We start from the raw sequence: 18,894 nt of genomic DNA on the forward strand, positions 1-18,894 counted from the left end.
AAAGAATAAGAATACAAAATCTTGGCACCAAGTTCCTTCCCCTTTATTCTTAACTATAATCATGTTTATCATCTTACATTTAGCTCTGTTCTAAATTATAGAGTTTATATTCTTGAGGACATTGAGATGCTTCAGAATTTTTTAAAAAATGTATTCTGTTTTGAGTTACACAAAGCAATGAACATGTTTCCGTATTTGGAGAAGAAATTTATGAAATTCATAGAGAAATACTAAAACATGTTGGCTCATCACAGGTGACAAAAAAAGAGAAAATCAGATCATTATCTTACATTCAGTGTTTAAACCTAAAGGAATATCATGATTTAGATTAAATCCACATTATATTTCCTAATCTGAAACAAAAAAATAATGTCAGCATTATTAAATGACAAAATAATTCTGGCATACGCCTCAATCTGTGGGTGTTAATTTATGTATCATTAAAATTCCTATTCAATATGGTAGAGTCAGTATTAAAGGAGAGTATTCTCAATGAATATTAGGTTTGGGGCAGATATTTAATTACAAATGTTCTGAGATTGTGAGGTAATTTTTTAAAGTCCTGTTATTTAAGATGTAACTATGACTCCTGAAAACAGAGGTTTGTCTTGGCTAAGACAGCATGTATAGTTTCTTTAGAATTATGCAGCAGAGTAATCAATGAAGACACATATGTAGAGTGGAGCTTTCACTATCATTCTTTCTACCCACCCTTGGACTTAGAGAATTTTGGGCTGGGTCCTTGGAGAAGATTAGTCCCAGACATTTTTCCATAATTAGCTCTAATTCGTCGCTGCTTCTATAGCTATAAGACGGATCTAAAGCTGGTCTTCAGTGAACACATTCTACTGGGAATTTCCAAACATTTCTTGCCAGAATGCTTAAACCAGCTTCCTAACAAAGTTAGTCCCCTAAGATCAACCTAGTCTAGACTCATTATACTCCAAGGAAGCCCAAGAACTTTGACAGGTAGGAATGCACTGAAGTGAATTTAAAATATCTGTTCTGGCAACGATCCATATTCACATTTTTTAAAAGAAAATGATGCTGCTCATATACAGTTCAAGTAGCCATACCTTATTTACAAGTAGAGACTATTCTTAATTGGGCATACAAAGAGTATAGAAAGATAAAAATTAATATTACACTATGAATACAAAATATTTTAAATAAATATTTTAATTCTATTGTTGACATTTACAAGTAGAAAGCATACAGTATGTTACAAATATCAAAATGTGAAAAATATGAATGTTACATAAGTAACAAATATAAAAAAAGTATTTTCTTACCTTCCCTGAAAGTAAGAAAACTATTCAGCATAGGAAAATATCAGTATCAAAAACACAGCTTAGGTGTAAAAAAAGTTTTTACACGGTATTAAAAAAATGATCTACAGAATGACAGAAAGTGTTGAAATCTGATTTCATATAAATTATAAAAACTGGGTACTTAGAGTAAAGTTATCTGGTTGGAAAATAAGTCCAATCATAAGCTTTCCTTAGGTCAATTCTTTAAAATATTAAAAGCATAGGAAAATTTTTCAATAAATAACTTTTAAGAGTGTTTCTTAGAAGTGCTGCTGAGAACATCATTCGCATAGCAAGGTGGCAGTGTTCTGGGGACAACATGCAATCATTCTGTTCCTAATGGAAGCCTCATGAAAGTCAGGAGACTATAATCATTTGCTCAAGGATCCAGAAGTTTTAAGATAATTCTATAAGAAAGCATTAAAGTGCTGAACAAAATGACTTAATTTCAGTACCCACTGTCATGTAAAACTTACTCAAATACTCAGACATTTCTGAGCAACATCAAATACGGAAACTATCATTCTGAAAAGTGTTAATATACTTAATCTTTCATTCCACGATAGGAGGGTTCCTTTTTACACTTTACAAGGATTGGTTTAACATCAAGAATCTTTCAATGCAAAATATAATTATAATAATACAATGGAAACAATACACATACGCCACTGGGAAAGCACAAGTTCTTTTCTGCAATGGTAAAGGTATCAATTTTTAAAAATCACAAATTAAACACTGGTAAATAAGAAAAATTTTCCAAATGCTGCATGCCACATAACTAGTTACAAAACACAATGCATGCAGGGAAATAAATTCAACCACACGTTTAAATTAAGAGTTGTTGTGAGTCTGTTTCAGCAGCATTGTGGTTATTATTTTTAAAGTTTTCCCTCCACCACTAGTCCATACTGGCCCGTTTTTCAAATGTGACCCAACCTAGTCAGCAACTTTACAATGGTTTGAGTATTTCTTCTTTTTATATTTTTATAGTGCCAGTATGTAAACTTCACACATACTGTTCTGCTTCCCCATCTTTGGGGACTGGCTTAGTTGTCCCAGCTTTGCCTTCTTCATTTGCTGCTGCTTTTTCTGGAAGAGATGCCAAATCTTTAAAAACATCTACATAATGGCCAAAGCCAGGGCCCCAGTTCAAAAGGTTGTCCCAGTTGAAAGTCCCTGCTTGCTGCCCTAGCTTCATGGGCAGTGTGTTGTCAGCAGTGCCTGGTGCTGCTGCCTGGGTGCCCACAGGTCCTCCCTCGGCCCTGCGGCCGTGGTACCTTCGAGGCTTCAGTCTGGCTCCATAATTATCTTCATCATCTGCATCAGATTCATTGACTTGAGATAATTTGGGCATCCTGGAAGTATATACCATTGGCTTCTCCCTGTCATATTCCATTTCTGAGCAAGTGAAAGATTCATGGGAATCACTATCAGAAGAGGATTCTGGAGCTGGAATGCCATCGGCTGGATTCCTTGTTCTAGACAGTGGCCTTCTGCAGTCCTCCTCTGAAGAAGACCTCCCATGGTCTGCACTGCAGATACTTGGGTTTCTAGGGCGAGGTGTGTTGAGCCTCTCCACTTCTTCAATAGAGAGTCCGACTGGAGGAGAAGATTCCAGCGGAATCTGCCCAATTGGCTGCTTTAGGCGACTCCCTGGTCTAGAACCATGTGATGCCATGGCCTGAGGACTCTTGCTTCTCCTTCCCAGCCTTGTGGCATAGTTGAAAATGCCAGGTTGGCAGGTGTCACCATGCATTTCCAAAGTATTACCATCCCTTATAGGAAGATGCAATTCCCTTGCTGGGCTGTTTCTATAGAACGTAGAAGATTTGGAGAAAGGGGCTGGACTGTGTCGAGACAGAGGGTTGGGAGTTGGGCACGCTGAGTGGCTTAGGGAGCTGGTTCTCAAACCTTGACCATATGAAGGCTGGTAAGTCAAACTGCTTGCTCCTAAGGGCATAGGGGATTGCCTTGCAAAGCCTAGGGGACTGTGCCTCTGGATTGAAAATTTTGGTGTGTGGCTGCGGAACTGCTTGTAGTGTTGGATGATGTCTGCATCCGAAGGGGCAATGCTGCTGGCGTTATCAATGTCATAGTGCTCTATCTCCTGCTCTGGAGATGCCAGAGGGGCGCTGGGGATGGTTTCTGAGTTGTGAGGAATATCAGTTTCATCATAGATAAGGTAGGGGTTTTCCCTTTCAATGATATCTGGTTTTGGGTTCCCTTCAGGCTGCTTCCTCACAGTCATGTCATCCCCATAGGGAGGGATATTGTCGGGGTCATCAAAAGCAACATTCTCACTTCCCTTTTTCTTCTTCTCCTTCGGTTTCTTCTCCTCTTTGGGACTTTTGGCCTTCTTCCCCCTGCACTGGTTACACAGGATCAGGCTCAGGACCAGGAGGGCCAAGACGGTTGCACAGCTGCCCACGATGGCAGGCACAGCCCACAAAGGCAGAGAGATCTCTTCAGGGCCCTGACTCAGAACACAGACATGCCCCGCAGGACTTCCAGCTTTGCACACCTTCCCCTGAGGACAGAGGACGCCAAGACAGGCCACCACCATCTCACAGGTCCTTCCCGTGTGCGAGTCTGGGCAGCTACAGGTGAAGCCGGAGTGCAGGCCTGGCTCACAGCTGCCACCATTCTGGCATGGGTGGGAGGCACAGTCCCCAGGAGGGACACACCTGTAGGCATACCACTGATTAATGCACAGCAAATCACCCCAGCAGGGGTTGCTGGCACAAATGTTTGGGCCACGGCAGCCAATCTTCACTGAGGGATCTGTTTTTGAGATGGAGGCCAAGCTATGCTTCCCGCTGAAAGGAAGACTTTCTCCACCATACCACATAGAAGCAATGCAGCCATCGAAACCTGCTGGGAGAAGAAGAAGGAGTAAGGCTTTTTACAAAAAAAAATAAATAAATAAATAAAAAGAGCTTATACTACACTGCTGGGATCTTGTAAAGAGAAGCTCCACAATCACCTCATATGAATACAGAAACCTCAGTCTCAGAATCATCATCCAGCTGAAAGGTAATTAAGCTGTGCATCTTATAACATAACTTAGCAAGGTATGTAAGATTACCATGACCAAACATGGGTCAGATTGCTTGCATCCCACTCATTCTGAAGATTGATGAATGACTTGGGCAGGCTGAATTTTCTTTTTCTTACTCATTTATTTATTTATCAATTTCCTTCCTTTTTACATCCCATATACCAAAAGTTGCATATATACAAATAAAATACATTTTTAAACTTGTAAAGAACATGAAATAGGCCAATGGCTTCAACTACTAAATCATGCATTCCCATTGAAGGTGATAATGCACCAAAGGTGTGGAACATAGGTTCTCGGGGAGCAAAAGAAAAAATCGTAGCTATTACAATGGTTTGTGGGCCTCTAAAAGGCAGATAAAAACATACCTCTGGTGTTAACATTTTATGACTTGGGGATGGCAAATTTAGACTATACTAAGTGTCTCCTTAGGGGAATTATAAATATAAAATGCAAAGTTAAGAAACACTTCATTACACTTGAGTGTGCTAACAGTGCTGATATTCCTATCTCAGGGCCCAACGATCTATTTTGACACTACCAAAAAAGCGTAATTTCCATTGGCTTGTTTTCTCACAACATTCTATAATAAACATATAAAAAGGACTTATGACCTGGACTTTAACTTTTATGCCTTAAATCTATTACTCTCACATGCATTTTTTTCCTCTTATTTAATGTGTCATTCTACCATAGTGACATTCTCATTCTTGATATATTTTTTTCTATGCGCTTTTGTGACATCTTTTCTTTTTGTTCCTATACTCCTGATTTTCTCCCTATTACTTAGTCTCCTTGTCTGATTTATTCTCCTTTACATAACCATTAACTCTTACGGTTAATCAAGAGGAGGTACTAGGCTTTCTTTTCACTCTACGCCCTCATGTTAGGCGATCACACCCGTGTCCAGTACTTCAGTTACCTGCTTGACACTGACCACTATTAAATATATATTTCCAGCTAAAGTCTATTTCTGATTTCCAGCCCATCCATCCAAAGGATTTTCTCAAAGATGCTTCAAACCCAAAATGTCCCAAACCAAATCTAATATTTCTCAGACATATGCTGCTTTTGGAGGGTTCTGCAGTTTCCTCTCTTGCTGACCTACTCTTCTTTGAGTTGAGAAGTAGAAACCTCCTTGAATTTTACCATAATCACTAACAGTTTGGTTGATTTTAGTTCCTGGAATACTTCTTGCCTATCCATTTCTTTCTAACTCCTCAGCCACCACACTACTAGGAGCTCACAAGACATCTTGCCCAGATCCCAACTCATTTCTGTAGATCCACTCGTGTCCTTCTCCAGTTCATTCTCCATGTTGTAGCCAGAATGATCTGTACTATTACTGCATATCTAACTGGATCCTACTGTGATTAAAGTTTTTAATTACTTCCCATTGCTCTGTAAGTAAGACCTAAACTGCAACATGGTCAGGAAGTTGCTTCATTCTCCAACTTCATCATTTGCCTATGATGTTAGCCTCCAATGTGCTGTGTTCTATAACTTTGACTTAAACTATTTCTTTAAAAAAATTCCTATCAACATAAATTAACCTTTCATACACTTTCATACTCCTCCTCATCATTCAGATTTATGTATACATGTCAATTCCACAGCAAAATTCCCCTTCCTTTCTCTTTTTTCACTGTATTTTAGAATTCTACATTCTTCATTTGTATTATTTATCACACAATAGAATAATGCAGTTACTTGTGTAAGAATTTGATTAATGTTTGTCTCCATTAATGGTCTATGAAGAGAGTGGCTGTGAATGAATAAATAAATGAACAAATGTATATGAAATGCTTGGTGGATAAGCAAAGCATCAGAACACTATGGACTGAATTACAACCTTGGTAAGAAAGATGCAAGTTGCTTGAGAAAGTGGTGGCTAATAGTTTATTACAAACTTTCTGAAGATAGTTATGACATTCTTAGGATAATTATAATTGATATTATCAGACATCAAACTACTTTTTTAAACATAAATTTTATTGAATGAAATTGTACTGTATATGAGATTCACGCTAAATGTGTAGTCTTGCCACAAGAAAAAGCAATTACTTTTTGAAGAACAATTTGACTTCCCTTGTGTACTTAACAAAGGCATTTACCTGTTTGGGCATCTCGATGTGCTTGATTGGGTGGAATTCCTCCAAGCGATATAGTAAGCACATCAAGGCCACCGAAGTCCTGAGTAGGGTGGATAATATCTCTGTTATATATTCTGTCAACAGACAATACTGTGGCTGTTTGATTTTTCCCAATTAGAAAAGTGTGCCAGTGGCCGTCTGCAACATATACTTCAGGAATATTTCTCTCCACTTTCCCAGCGATTCCTGCATCGGATGTAAAATGTACTTTGCCATTCTTAATCTGTAAAACATATTAAAAATAGTATGCAATTAAAATATGGTATGCTTAAATAAAAATCATTAATAAAACTAAACTTAAATTTTTGACCAGTCTATAGCAGATAGAACAGCTGAAGAATCTGGTTGTATTAGAATATACTTACACACTTTGTCTCTACAATTTTAGGCAACATATACTTTTACATTTAAGTTTCAATGGTTTTCAACATATTCTTATATGTATACCTAATTTCTCAAAACATGATGAATTATTTTCCAGAACACAATTGAAATAATAAAGGGGTGAATGCCCACTTAAGATAACTAAATTATACCTTTTTAAATTACTTGTATTCCAATGACAACCTGCCATTGGAATGTGTTATGCTGGTTCGTTTAGTAAAAGGCCCATAGCACTAAAAAATTGTGAAAACCACTTGTAGAAAGAAAGAGAAATGCTCAGCTAAAAAGGAAGCATAGTTTAAAAATAAAGATGAAAATAATGGTTTTACCTCTCATCTTTTACACACAAATTTTAGGAAAAAATGATGCCTATTGTTTATACCATTTATTGAGATCAAAAACTATGATGAACAAAGAGTGAATTCTTTAATGAGGTGTCTGGGCAAGCCTTCACTTTGGCTGTGTTTTACAATTTATCTAAAGGATATTTGGTTTATTTTATTTTGTCCAGGAGAACATTGGGTAACAGGGTGCTCCCACTCCAGTTTCCAGCTACCGAGTTTCCAGTATCCTGAGTAGACCATTTTAGAAAATGAGATAATTTATGAGGCAAGATGAACATTTGGTTCAGGGAGCATAATCCCGTTACCACTGCCAGACAGAGCTGGTGTGTTGGCAGGGGGATGCAGTGGCACTGTTCCTCAAATAACGGGAATGAAAAGATGGATCAGTTTATTTTGTCACTCAGATCAAATGCTATTTCTACATGCAACAAACACATCTGGTAAAACTAAAAATCAGTTCATTTGTACTTTACCGAAAAGATGTCTAACACATTTACATATGTTATTCATATAGTAATATTTTATTAAAGCAATTTTTCCAGATAATAATATATTTCAGTACCAAACTAAAAAACAAAACAAAACAGAAAATTCTAGCTAAATGACAAGAACATTTCATCAAATGGGCAGCATCTCATGACACACAGTAAAAACAGCAACTTTCTTTGGTTATAGCTAGAGTACTTTATGAAAAAAAAAGATAGGAAATGGCTTCTCCCAGCTCTTTCCTCCCAATTGATTTCATCATGTCATCCTTCTATTCAATAAATTTTTGATGAAAGAGCACTTGGAATATACCACAAATTGGGGTGGATAAGAATATAAGTTCCCATTATAACATTTTTAATGTTTTCCTTCTCTCTGGCAGTACTGTACTTAACACTTATATAATTATTCACTTTTAAAACATCATGCTAATTTTTGCTTGGTTTTATTTATTAATAAACAGGAGCTGAAAAATTATTATCACCTAGTGACCCAGTAGCCATTGTAATGTCATAGCACAACTAGTTACTCATTGCGGGGATACAGGTGTAAGCAAGCCTACTGCGCTGCCAGTTGTATAAAAGTATATCACATGCAATTATGCATAATACATAATACTTGATAATTATAATAAATGACTATATTAGTGGTTTATGTATTTACTACACCAAGTTTTTTTTAATCATTATTTTAGAGGGTACTGCCTCTAATGATATAAAAAAATAGCTGTAAACCAGCCTCATCCAGGTCCTTTAGGTGGGATTCCAGAAGAAGGCATTGTTATCATAGGAGATGACAGTTCCATGTGTGTTACTGTCCCTGAAGACCTTCCACTGGGACAAGATGTGGAGGTGGAAGACAGTGATATTGATGATACTGACCCTGTGTAGGCCGAGGCTAATGTGTTTTTTTGTTTCTTAGTTACTAATGCAAAAGTTTAAAAGTAAAAATAAAATGAAATAAAAAACTTTTAAAATAGAAAAAAAGCTTATGGAATAAGGGTATAAGGAAAAAATATTTTTGTACAGTTGTACAATGTATTTGTGTTTTAATTATGATTACAAAAGAGAAAAAAGTTAAAAATTTTAAGTTTATAAACTAAAAGAGTTACAGTAAGCTAATGTTAATTTATTATTGAAGAAAATATTTTTGATAAATTTAATGTAACCTAAGTATACAGTGTTTATAAAGTCTGCAGAAGTGTATAATAATGTCTTAGGCCTTCATATTGACCCACCACTTGCTTAGTGACTCACTGACTCAGAGCAACTTTCAGTGCTACAAGCTTCAGTCACAGTAAGTACAATTTAGGCAACATGTGAAACCTCATCCCTACAAAATAACTACAAAAATTAGCTGGGCATGGTGATGCACACCTGTAGTCCCATCTACTTGGGAGGCTGAGGTGGGAGGATAAATTGAGCCCAGGAGGCGGAGGCTGCAGTGAGCTGAGATCATGCCACTGTACTCCAGCCTGGGCAACAGAGCAAGACCCTGTTGCCCAGGCTGTTCTCCATCCCCCCAAAAACCTTTTATGCAGCCTTTTTACTGTACCTTTTTTTATTTTTGGATATGATTATATACACAAATACTTTCCACTGTGTCACAATTGCCTACAGTATTTAGTAAAGTAAACATGCCATATAGGTTTGTAGCACAGAAGCAATAGACTATTCCATATAGCCTAGGTGTATAGTAGGTTGTAGCATCTAGGTTTGAGTAAGTTCACTCTATGATGTTTGCACAAGAACGAAATCACCTAACAATGCATTTATTGAAATGTATTCCTGTCATTATGCAACTCATGACTGCATTTATTTGTTCATTTATTTAATTTGAATCTATAGAGCTTTGAATTCCTTATTCCAATTATTCTGTATCACCTATGTTGCCCACTTAAAAAAACAGACAAACACAAAACAAAAGAACTGATTTAGAGTAGAAATAAAGTCCATCACATTACTATTATTACAGAACATCAAATATGGAGCTATAGGGTATGCCATGAATGAAGAGAGATTTGTGAAATGAGTTAAATATTGGCCTACAAAGTTTTACACAAGTATGCTTTCCTTTTGCCTTTCTCTCTGAAACTTTCTCTTCTTAATTTTTTCTTTTTCTGAATAGACCCAATCGATTCTACATATTCTTCTCTCTCCTCTCATCATTATTGCTGCCCACACCTGACACTGACACCTTCTCTCTCTTCTAGCCACATGGAATCCAATTTACCCAACACCCTTCCTCATTTTTCACAAAATATCCTCATCTTCTGTCTGCGTGTGTGTGTGTGTGTGTGTGTGTGTGTGTGTGTAGAGAGAGAGAGAAAGAATGATAGAAAAGAGAATGAGAGACAGAAAGACAGAGAATGCAAACCGTAAGAAAGAGTTAAAGAAAGGGTCAGAAAAGGAGTCAAAAAAAGAAAAAAGAAAAAGAAACCCTGGAATCTTGGTGACCAATAAGCTAATTGATAATTAAAAGTCCATCCTAACTAGCTTCCTAGTCTGTATAAGCACTTGATATTCCTATCATCCAAATAATTTGCCTGCTTACAACAGCCACTTTCTTTCAGTTTACTTCTTCTTAATTCACTGTTGTTATTTTTTCTTACCTATTCTCTTTACCTGCCAAGCCCCTTAATCTTTGAAAAGCTTCTTTCCAAAATTTTCATACAAAACAATGTATTTTGGTCTGTATTATTCATTTTTTTTATTAATTTGCACTTACTTTCCTTTCAGGAAAAAAAATTAAGTTATTGCTACCAAGCTAACAAAATATGGAGTTGTATGCTGCTGTCCTGTTGGAAATAGAAGAATTTATGGTGACAAAAATGGATCCTGACATTCAGCTTTTTCCTTAATGAAGAAAAAATGTGTCTCTGATTTTTTTCAACCACATTGTATTTTGACTGAATTCCTTGGCTTAAAGTGTACGTTACTACAGAAATATTTCATATGTCATTTAAATGGCACGAAGACTTGGAAGCAGCTTAACAGATAACACACAGACCTCAATGTCAAAGCCTCTCAAACCATATAAAATATGTTTCTTATAGAAGATGAGGACCTATTTCTTTTTTTGCTTCTTTACTTTGTTTACTTCTAATACCATTTTCAATGAAAATTATAAGTACCAAATAATAATGTAATAAAATGGCTTATGTGTTCTCTTTTACAGTTGTTTTATTAACTCTGGAACTGGGCCCTTTGTTTCAATAGAGGTAAAGTTAAAACCTGAAGATGTTCTCTTGTAGGGGAAAAAGGTAGAGTGTCTGCCATTTGGCACTAATGATATTTGGGGCCAGATAACTCTTTGTTGTGAAGTGCCGCTGTTTAGCAGCATTCCGGACCTCTACCGCTAGACGCCAGAAGTACTCTCCCAACTCCTAACTGTGACAATTGAAAATGTCTCTAGATATTGCCAAATGTCCCGTGGGGGTAAAATCTTTCCTAGTTGGAAATGACTGGACGAGAGGAATTATCATTTGAGAAGGTAAGAAATATTGGTTTTCGTGCTACTTATTAAATATATTTATATGCAACGTAATCATGGTTGGCTTGCACACAGAAAAATTTTGAGGATGAAAGAGGCTAAAGTGTAGAAGTGAACATCTATTTTTATTTTTAGTATTATATGTGAATTAAACCTAATGATTTTTCTGAACATATTGCTCTTTTTCTTTGTGAACTATCCCTCAAGTAATTATTAAATATTGACTAATAGATGAAAATAATTCAGGAAATCTGGATTTGTTATCTTAAGAATTTACTAAAATTTATATAAAAAATTATCAGTAGAATGATACAAAGTAATATTAATGGAAGGCAGTAAATATAACTAAACTAAAGAAACTGTTGGTCTAGGAGATGACTTATTTGTGGGAAAGAAAGCAGAATATAGATTTAAAACTTCAGAAAGCTAAGGGCCGATGCAAAAAATGGATATCTAATGAAATTATTCATCTGTATATAAGTTTAGTATCTTATTTACATATAAGAAAAAACAAATTATGTAAAAGCCTAATGATAAATCAATCCATTGTTCTCATGAAGTATAATTTTTAAGATTATTTAAAAATTATTTGGAAAGGTTAAGTAAAATTATAATAAATTCCAAACATACTTTACTTCACAGAGTTTATATACATAGAGAATTGCATATATGCTCCAGAAATCATATAATTTCAAAATGTTTTTCCTGATTTCAAAATGTTTTTCCTTATTCTAATCCTGTCAATTGACATATACATGTCAGTATTCGAAATAATTGTTGGAGAAAAATATTTTTGTATTTCAAAGAAACATTATATTTTTGGTTTGCTTTGTCTAAAAGTAAGAAATGAAGAGATATAAATTCTTACCAGAAAAATAGATTGCAACTAATTCTTTGTGTGCTGGCCTACCTGGCAGGGTTCTCTACTCTAAAGCAACACAAAAGTGTGTAGAAACCAAACCATTCAGATCTTTGTTACTCTGGCCAATGCCTGGGGAATAGTTAAGATAGATGACATTGGAATAGTGCCCAGCATTAGTCGGAACTCTAATGGGTTGTAAAGAAAAGGACAGAAATTATGGGGGAAGTGATTTAAACCACTACACGGCAGGCGGTCTAATCAAATGAAGTCACCATTAGGTTTTATCTCACCTTCACAGTAGTGTAATTGCTGCTTTCTTGGATATGGATTAAAATGCCATTCTCGCTTCTGGTCCTAAATTTTACTTCCAGACTGTTCACACCAAAAGGCTCCAACATGGCAACTCGTAAGCTTTGCCTTAACAAATATTCCCGCTTCTCATTCTGACTCATGTGGTAGTCCAAGCGCCCTTTGCCTTCTAATGATAAGGCAGTGTCAGGAGTAACAGCTGGAAGTCAAAGGAAAAAAGGGAAAATGAATGCATTCATTTGGCATTTCTTGAAGCGTTTTCTATAGTGACAAAAATATAAAAAGGACAATGAAAATGTTGTTTTGGGAATTAATGTCCCCCAACTCTACTCTTAAAAAATAATTTCCATTTATGAATCATTATATAAGTTGATTTCACATGTTTAAATGCATTTCAGAACCATGAAATGTAAAATACACTATGACAGTCATTAACCATTTGGGAAATATTTTACTAAACTATTTGCCACATTATATAAATTATGAATATCTAAAGACAGCCACTTGTTGGTAATGTGTACTTGAAAAATATGTTTGTAATCATTTTCACTGTGTTTCCAAAATATATGTTTGCATGGTTAAAATAATTTGTAATCTTTAGTCTCTAGTATGCTATAAATTAGGACAAAGAAGTGTTCAATCAAGTATTTACATCTGTAACTAACTTTATTTTCAGTAATCATCACATATAATTTATCATCATGTATAATCAGTATGTATATTATAGTTTATCGTAATCTGAAAAAAATCCACATTCCAGAAATATTGAAGCTTAAGTTATAGAAACAAATAATATAGCTAAAGAAAGAATATTAAGAAAATGAGCTCCAACGAATTTCAGCCCTGAAAGATACACTTTAAAAGGATACATTTTATAGTATGTGAGTTATATCATGATTTAAGAAAAAGTGTCTCTGGTATTTATCTAGCCAATGACTCATATTTCAGATATAATTAGGCTCCTTATTAAATATTTATTACATTGAAAATCACGTGACAATATATATTTTCTATGTTTTCATTATATCTAATATGATTACACACAATTATACTTTCTGCTAAGACCTTTTAGATTACATTATATCCTCAATTTTATTATGCATTTCTATTTGTTTTCATAATATAATTGAATCAAATGACTCCTTAAATGTAGTCAGATACCTGCAATGGAGTTAAGTAATAACTACTTGTTTGAAAATGAAGAATTTTTACAAAAGAGGAGCCATTAGGGTTAGTTAGTGAAAGATGCAGCTCGAAATTAGACAGCACTATTTTCTAATGATGATGTGAACATCATTAATGTCTAAATAATAACATTAGGCTTAAAAGACAATGATGAAAGGATTTTAAAAAGTAATATTCAAAACTAATTCTACTACTTGTACATTAAAATGAAAGTATCAACATTAATTTTAACATATTATGATGCCTCTGTATGATGTTTTGAACTCAGTGTTGAGTGATATAGTGTGTATACCTTTTTATGCACAAAAATTCACCAGAAAAATATCCCCTAAAGGGAGATAATATGAAAAAAAAAGCCTAACTATAACCTTTGATCTTTTAGATTGCCTAGCATTCTAACAGATACAAGAAACAAAAATAAGTGAATAAAATACCTTAAAGTGGAAGCTAGAGATTTAGTTAGTAAACAATTCTTTAAAAGGATATTATTCTTCTTCAGGTTACAAGAATAATTTTTAAAATGTCACTGTATTTTACCAATTATTGTCCATTTAATATTTTAATATTTAGAATGAAAGCATAATTTTTAATTTGGTTACATACTTGGGTGCATATATTTTACTTTTCATAGTTATCATAATTTCCAGGGGAAGATGGAAGATCTTACATACATTTCTCACAGTATTTCCCAGTGAGTCCCTCTTTGCAATGACACTGCTGCCATGACCAGTAATCCATACATGTGCCACCATGTTGGCATGGGCTGCGAGTACAAGCTCCTTCCAGCCTAGGGCATCTAAAATAAATCATAATGAAAACTATAACGCACATAAAAGATGAGGAGAAGTTTGCTAAAACTCGATATAAACTTTTATTAACTTGTTTAATTTCAAGCACTCCATTATTTGAAGCTCAAGTTACAACTATATTTGGAGAAACTACTCAAACTAGAAGTTTTCCTAGAAAACATAGTCTGTCTCACACTAAAGAAGATTCAAGGAAAAAAGTTTTTAGGAATATGTATGTCTATAAGTAAAACTATTTAATGTGAAATAAAGTTCTATGTGCCCATGATGGCTAACATCTATATATCTCTATGTGCTGGAACCCTTTTTTATATAATTTACCAACTTAACAATTTAATCTTCACAACTCTCTATAAGAGGATAAAACATATACATGCACACATGCATATATATATATGTATAAGACTCTAGAAACATATTAATTTTCTAATTAAATATCATACTTTATGCCAAAATTTCAAAGGTATAATATTTAAAACTCAAAACAATGTAAATCATTTGGTATTTTTAGAGATTTGAGCATAATAATTTCATCTTTTGATGCTCACTGAAGCATACTTTTTTTGCATTTTTTTTCTTTAAAACAGTAAGAAATAAAATTGCCATACTGATCTAGGATGCCTTGTGCTGCCAAAGCTTGGCTGGGTTCCAGAGGCCTTCCATTGACTGCAAACTCCATTATACACCCAACAAAATCATGGCTTTCCACGTGTCCTCTCCTCTGAAGGATTGGTTCTAGCGATCTGATACCTCCAACTGTGACTCTATTTGGCTGAACATCAAGAGTCCTAAATAAAAAATGGAAGATATAAATATTAGTCTCAAAAGATTACATTTTTAGTATAATGTTTAGTTCGAAAAAGAGTGAATATAGCTTTTTTTTTTACATTATAGTGTGATAAATTTCAATGGAAAATATGTAGAAGTATGTCCTATAAACACACAGAGTTGTTAGTTAGACTTCCAAGTTATGGAAATTATATTTTCAATTAGTCAAGTTAGAGGTATATTATCACAATACTGAGTCAGCAAGAAGGAGCATACTCTCAGAGGGAAAACAAAATGCTGTAGAATTAGTGGCAACTCTAATATTTATGTTAGATTACATTGCTCCTTCCCTGAAGAGATGATAAAGAATATCAGTAAGTTGATCAATGCAAGGGATGCCAATAAGTCGATTGAGGCAATGAATGATGCATCATGATGCATGACTACTTTTTTTCTCTGTTTGTCATTTTTTCTATTAAAATCACTTATTTTCTGGTAGATTACTGCTGTGCTCAGCTTTAAGTGCTATGGAAAAATATCTGTTAATAATTTTCACATAAACTTTTAGAAATGCATTTGAAAGAACTGGGGTCTTTATCCTACATGTTTTTCAGAATGAAGGTCATATGCAATTATTTCATGAATCTTTCCAAAGACTACTGGCTATATTTAATTTCCTTTTCTCCAATTTTATCCTTATTTCTACCACTTCATTTCACACATTTTAACATATTTTGCACAGTAATTATTGACTATTTTATATTATGAAAATTTGGAGAGGGAAATAAAATATCTTAAGCTTTATGTACTACTTAGCATCCTATAATTATTTTTAGGTATAAAATTTATTTTAAAAAAGTTAAGTAATAATAAAAATTAAACTAATCATATTCCTTACCAGTCATCTGAAACTGCCACATTACTGACAGTACAATATCCTGGCTCTTGGTTCTCAGAACAGGAGTCCACAGTTAAGGAGGCTGCCTACAAAGCAAGAGAAAGAAACATTCAACTTTGTTGTTGATAGGGCTAATACTGTCCCTATTAGCCTTTCCAGCCAACACTACCCATGACTTGTTTCTATGTGAACATGACTTGGAAACTGTGATAACATCTTGATTTAATGTATAAATCACATAATTATAATACTGAATCATGGGCACATGTTTCTTTGATATCTCAAACTAAAATTATGACTATCTATACCTATAAGAGGTAAAAGGGTACCTTTAAAAATCTTCTCCTGCTCCCCTGTTTTATAGGTGAAAAAAGATAAAAATGCTGTTAATCTTTTTTAAAATAATACATAACAGGTCTGAAACATCTTCCTGTAGATTACAATCTTAAGAAATGTGTTTATTGTACTGTCAAGCTATGCTAACAAAAGAAAAGACACTTAATTTTTGATTTTCAAAAGTCTTATTCTGATATGATTTCAGCTATATTCACAAAAAGATTATGAAAATACAGCATAAATACTATTATAGCAATCTATGAAAATTTAAATGTTTGGATTAAAGTTTGAAATTTGTTAAACAAATCAAGTAAGTGCTCTTCTCATTTTTGCTAAGAATAATTATTTATAAATAACATTACAGCATATTTCCGTATAATCAGGATGTATTACTGTAGATCACTTTACAGTAAAAAATCCTCAATAGTATTTAAATAATGACTAAGTAGTCATTTTTGCATTCTAAGGGATGCGTATTCCCTTGAGACAAGAGCCTTCCGTTTAGTAGAACATATGAATACTCCTTTTGATTGATAAACAAAGTCATAAATTTATGGTTAAAAGGCCTAAGAACATGATAACCATAGAAGTCAGAGTCCTGTATAATGAGTACCAGCAACTGAGGATGGCTGCAGTGCAGTCTAAGACCAAAGTTGTATATCCCTATTATTGTGTAATCTCCAATGCTATTGTGATGCAACTCCTTTGTTCCCCAAATTTCATTAAAATTTGACAAATGACAAACTTTGCACATTTTAGTTGCTGAAATTGTAAGAAGGATGGAGTGCAGTGCCAGTAAATCACAGGAATAGCAATAATTCATTATCTGAATGGGCAGGAGGTTTAAAGGTTTCTCCCAATGCAGACAATAAAGCGTTATTCTAACTTTACGAATGCCACAGACAGGGTTAATCCAAATTTGTTACATATGTAGAAGACAAATATAAATACAATGCAACTATCCATTTATCAGGATGCTTATCATTTCAGTTTAATAAGAGCAAAGCAAATGTAGAAAACAGTGCAGGAAGTTAAGCAAGTTGACTAATAACATGCCAAACTTAAATGTAAAGTTTTGGATATCAAATTTTCTGTATTAAAAAATCAGGCCACTTTCATCAGGAATGAAAATGATTAATTAATTTCCTTAATATCCCACTTTTATCAATATTGCTTATGATTTTTAGGCAGTATCCATAAAATATATATTTAAATGGGAGACTTATAAAAATTTACCTGAAGTATCTCACATTTTAAAAACAAAGACTGAGGTGAATGTATAATCAATTTATTAATTGTTTATCAAATATTACTGGCTAACATATTCTTAAATGTTTCTAAGAGTTAATTAGTATAAGCCGTATACAATAAACTCTTGTGAGCAACATGGATTTTTTTTGCCATTTTTTTCAAGTAAATTATAATAAATACTAACATTTGTAGGAAAAATTTATACTTCCAATTCTCTGGCAAGACTTTCATGCCCCATTTAGTTAACTCTTTTGATAGTTATGATTATTTCCAGTTATCTGTAAAATGGGGTGACACCCAATCTCAAAAGCAGTATTAGGTTTTTATAATTCAACTTCTGCTGCTTAGGTGACTATTTGATTGAACACATCTCTCTACATATATTATGCAAGTATCCTTGTAGAGATCCCTAGAAGTATCATAAACTAGAAAGTACCACATGGATATTTATAAATGCCTCAACTAGAAAAATAACCTTGGATAACATAATTATATTTTAGTCATTGTTAATATTTCATATACATCTAAAAGCTTGCTGATACAACTCAAAGAAAGAATAATGGAGGAGATGTTTTATTTTAATAGTAAGGTTATGCAATTTAATCTTCAGAGTTAAATTCTCTTTTACTGTTGAATTTTTATAGCTTTACCACCATAAATTAAAATGTTTAATCCCAACTATGCAACGATTTAAAGCTTAGAGGTTAATGATTTTGCCAGTTTCCAACCAAAATTATTTTGAAATGTAGAAAATGACAAATTCAAAATCCAGTAGGGGCCTTATTTTGGATGCTTTCTGAAACAGGAAGACATTTTTCCTATGACTCAAGTAATAATGACAGAGTTTTTTTTCACATTTGGTATTATTAAAAATTGATGACTATGGTCACAATAATACAATGAACTGCATCCTTCTCCACTCACCTCTTGCTCCCATGTCCTTGTTTGATAGAATCAAATGCTCATGAAGTTTAATGTGACCTTGGAGGTCATCAGGTAAAATCGTTTATTTTACATTATAGTATACTTGACAACATATCAGAAATATGGCTATCTTACATATGTGTGGAGAATGAGGTGATGTCGACTATTACTCATCAGTTTTAGGATATTATTGCGGCTAATGTGAGCCCAATCTCTATATATATCAATCTCTAAATGTTTTTCTAATTCTTTAAGACCCAATATTTCTGGTTACATCAATCTTCAGGAATACTAGAATTGATTAAATCTGTATTCTTCCAGAGGTCTT

The 18,894-nt window shown here is 34.0% G+C and overlaps 1 protein-coding gene across 3 annotated transcripts in view; it reads right to left on the bottom strand.

The window, feature by feature from the left end:
- Positions 1-1,161: 1,161 nt before the first annotated feature.
- Positions 1,162-18,894, bottom strand: part of FAT4 (FAT atypical cadherin 4) — a 175,902-nt gene continuing 158,169 nt past the window's right edge. For 2 of the 3 annotated variants that reach the window (XM_055274641.2, XM_055274639.2), the window contains exons 12-17: positions 16,056-16,141; positions 14,998-15,177; positions 14,255-14,379; positions 12,380-12,597; positions 6,483-6,744; positions 1,162-4,184 (exon numbers count right to left, since the gene is read on the bottom strand). In XM_055274641.2, the coding sequence (XP_055130616.1) occupies positions 2,317-4,184; positions 6,483-6,744; positions 12,380-12,597; positions 14,255-14,379; positions 14,998-15,177; positions 16,056-16,141 (2,739 nt within the window). In that variant the 3' untranslated portion in view covers positions 1,162-2,316. The remainder of the gene's footprint in view (positions 4,185-6,482; positions 6,745-12,379; positions 12,598-14,254; positions 14,380-14,997; positions 15,178-16,055; positions 16,142-18,894) is intronic. The other variant, XM_055274640.2, reaches the window with a different exon arrangement.

The sequence above is a fragment of the Symphalangus syndactylus genome, chromosome 4 (genome assembly GCF_028878055.3).
Source record: "Symphalangus syndactylus isolate Jambi chromosome 4, NHGRI_mSymSyn1-v2.1_pri, whole genome shotgun sequence".
Lineage (NCBI taxonomy): Eukaryota > Metazoa > Chordata > Mammalia > Primates > Hylobatidae > Symphalangus > Symphalangus syndactylus.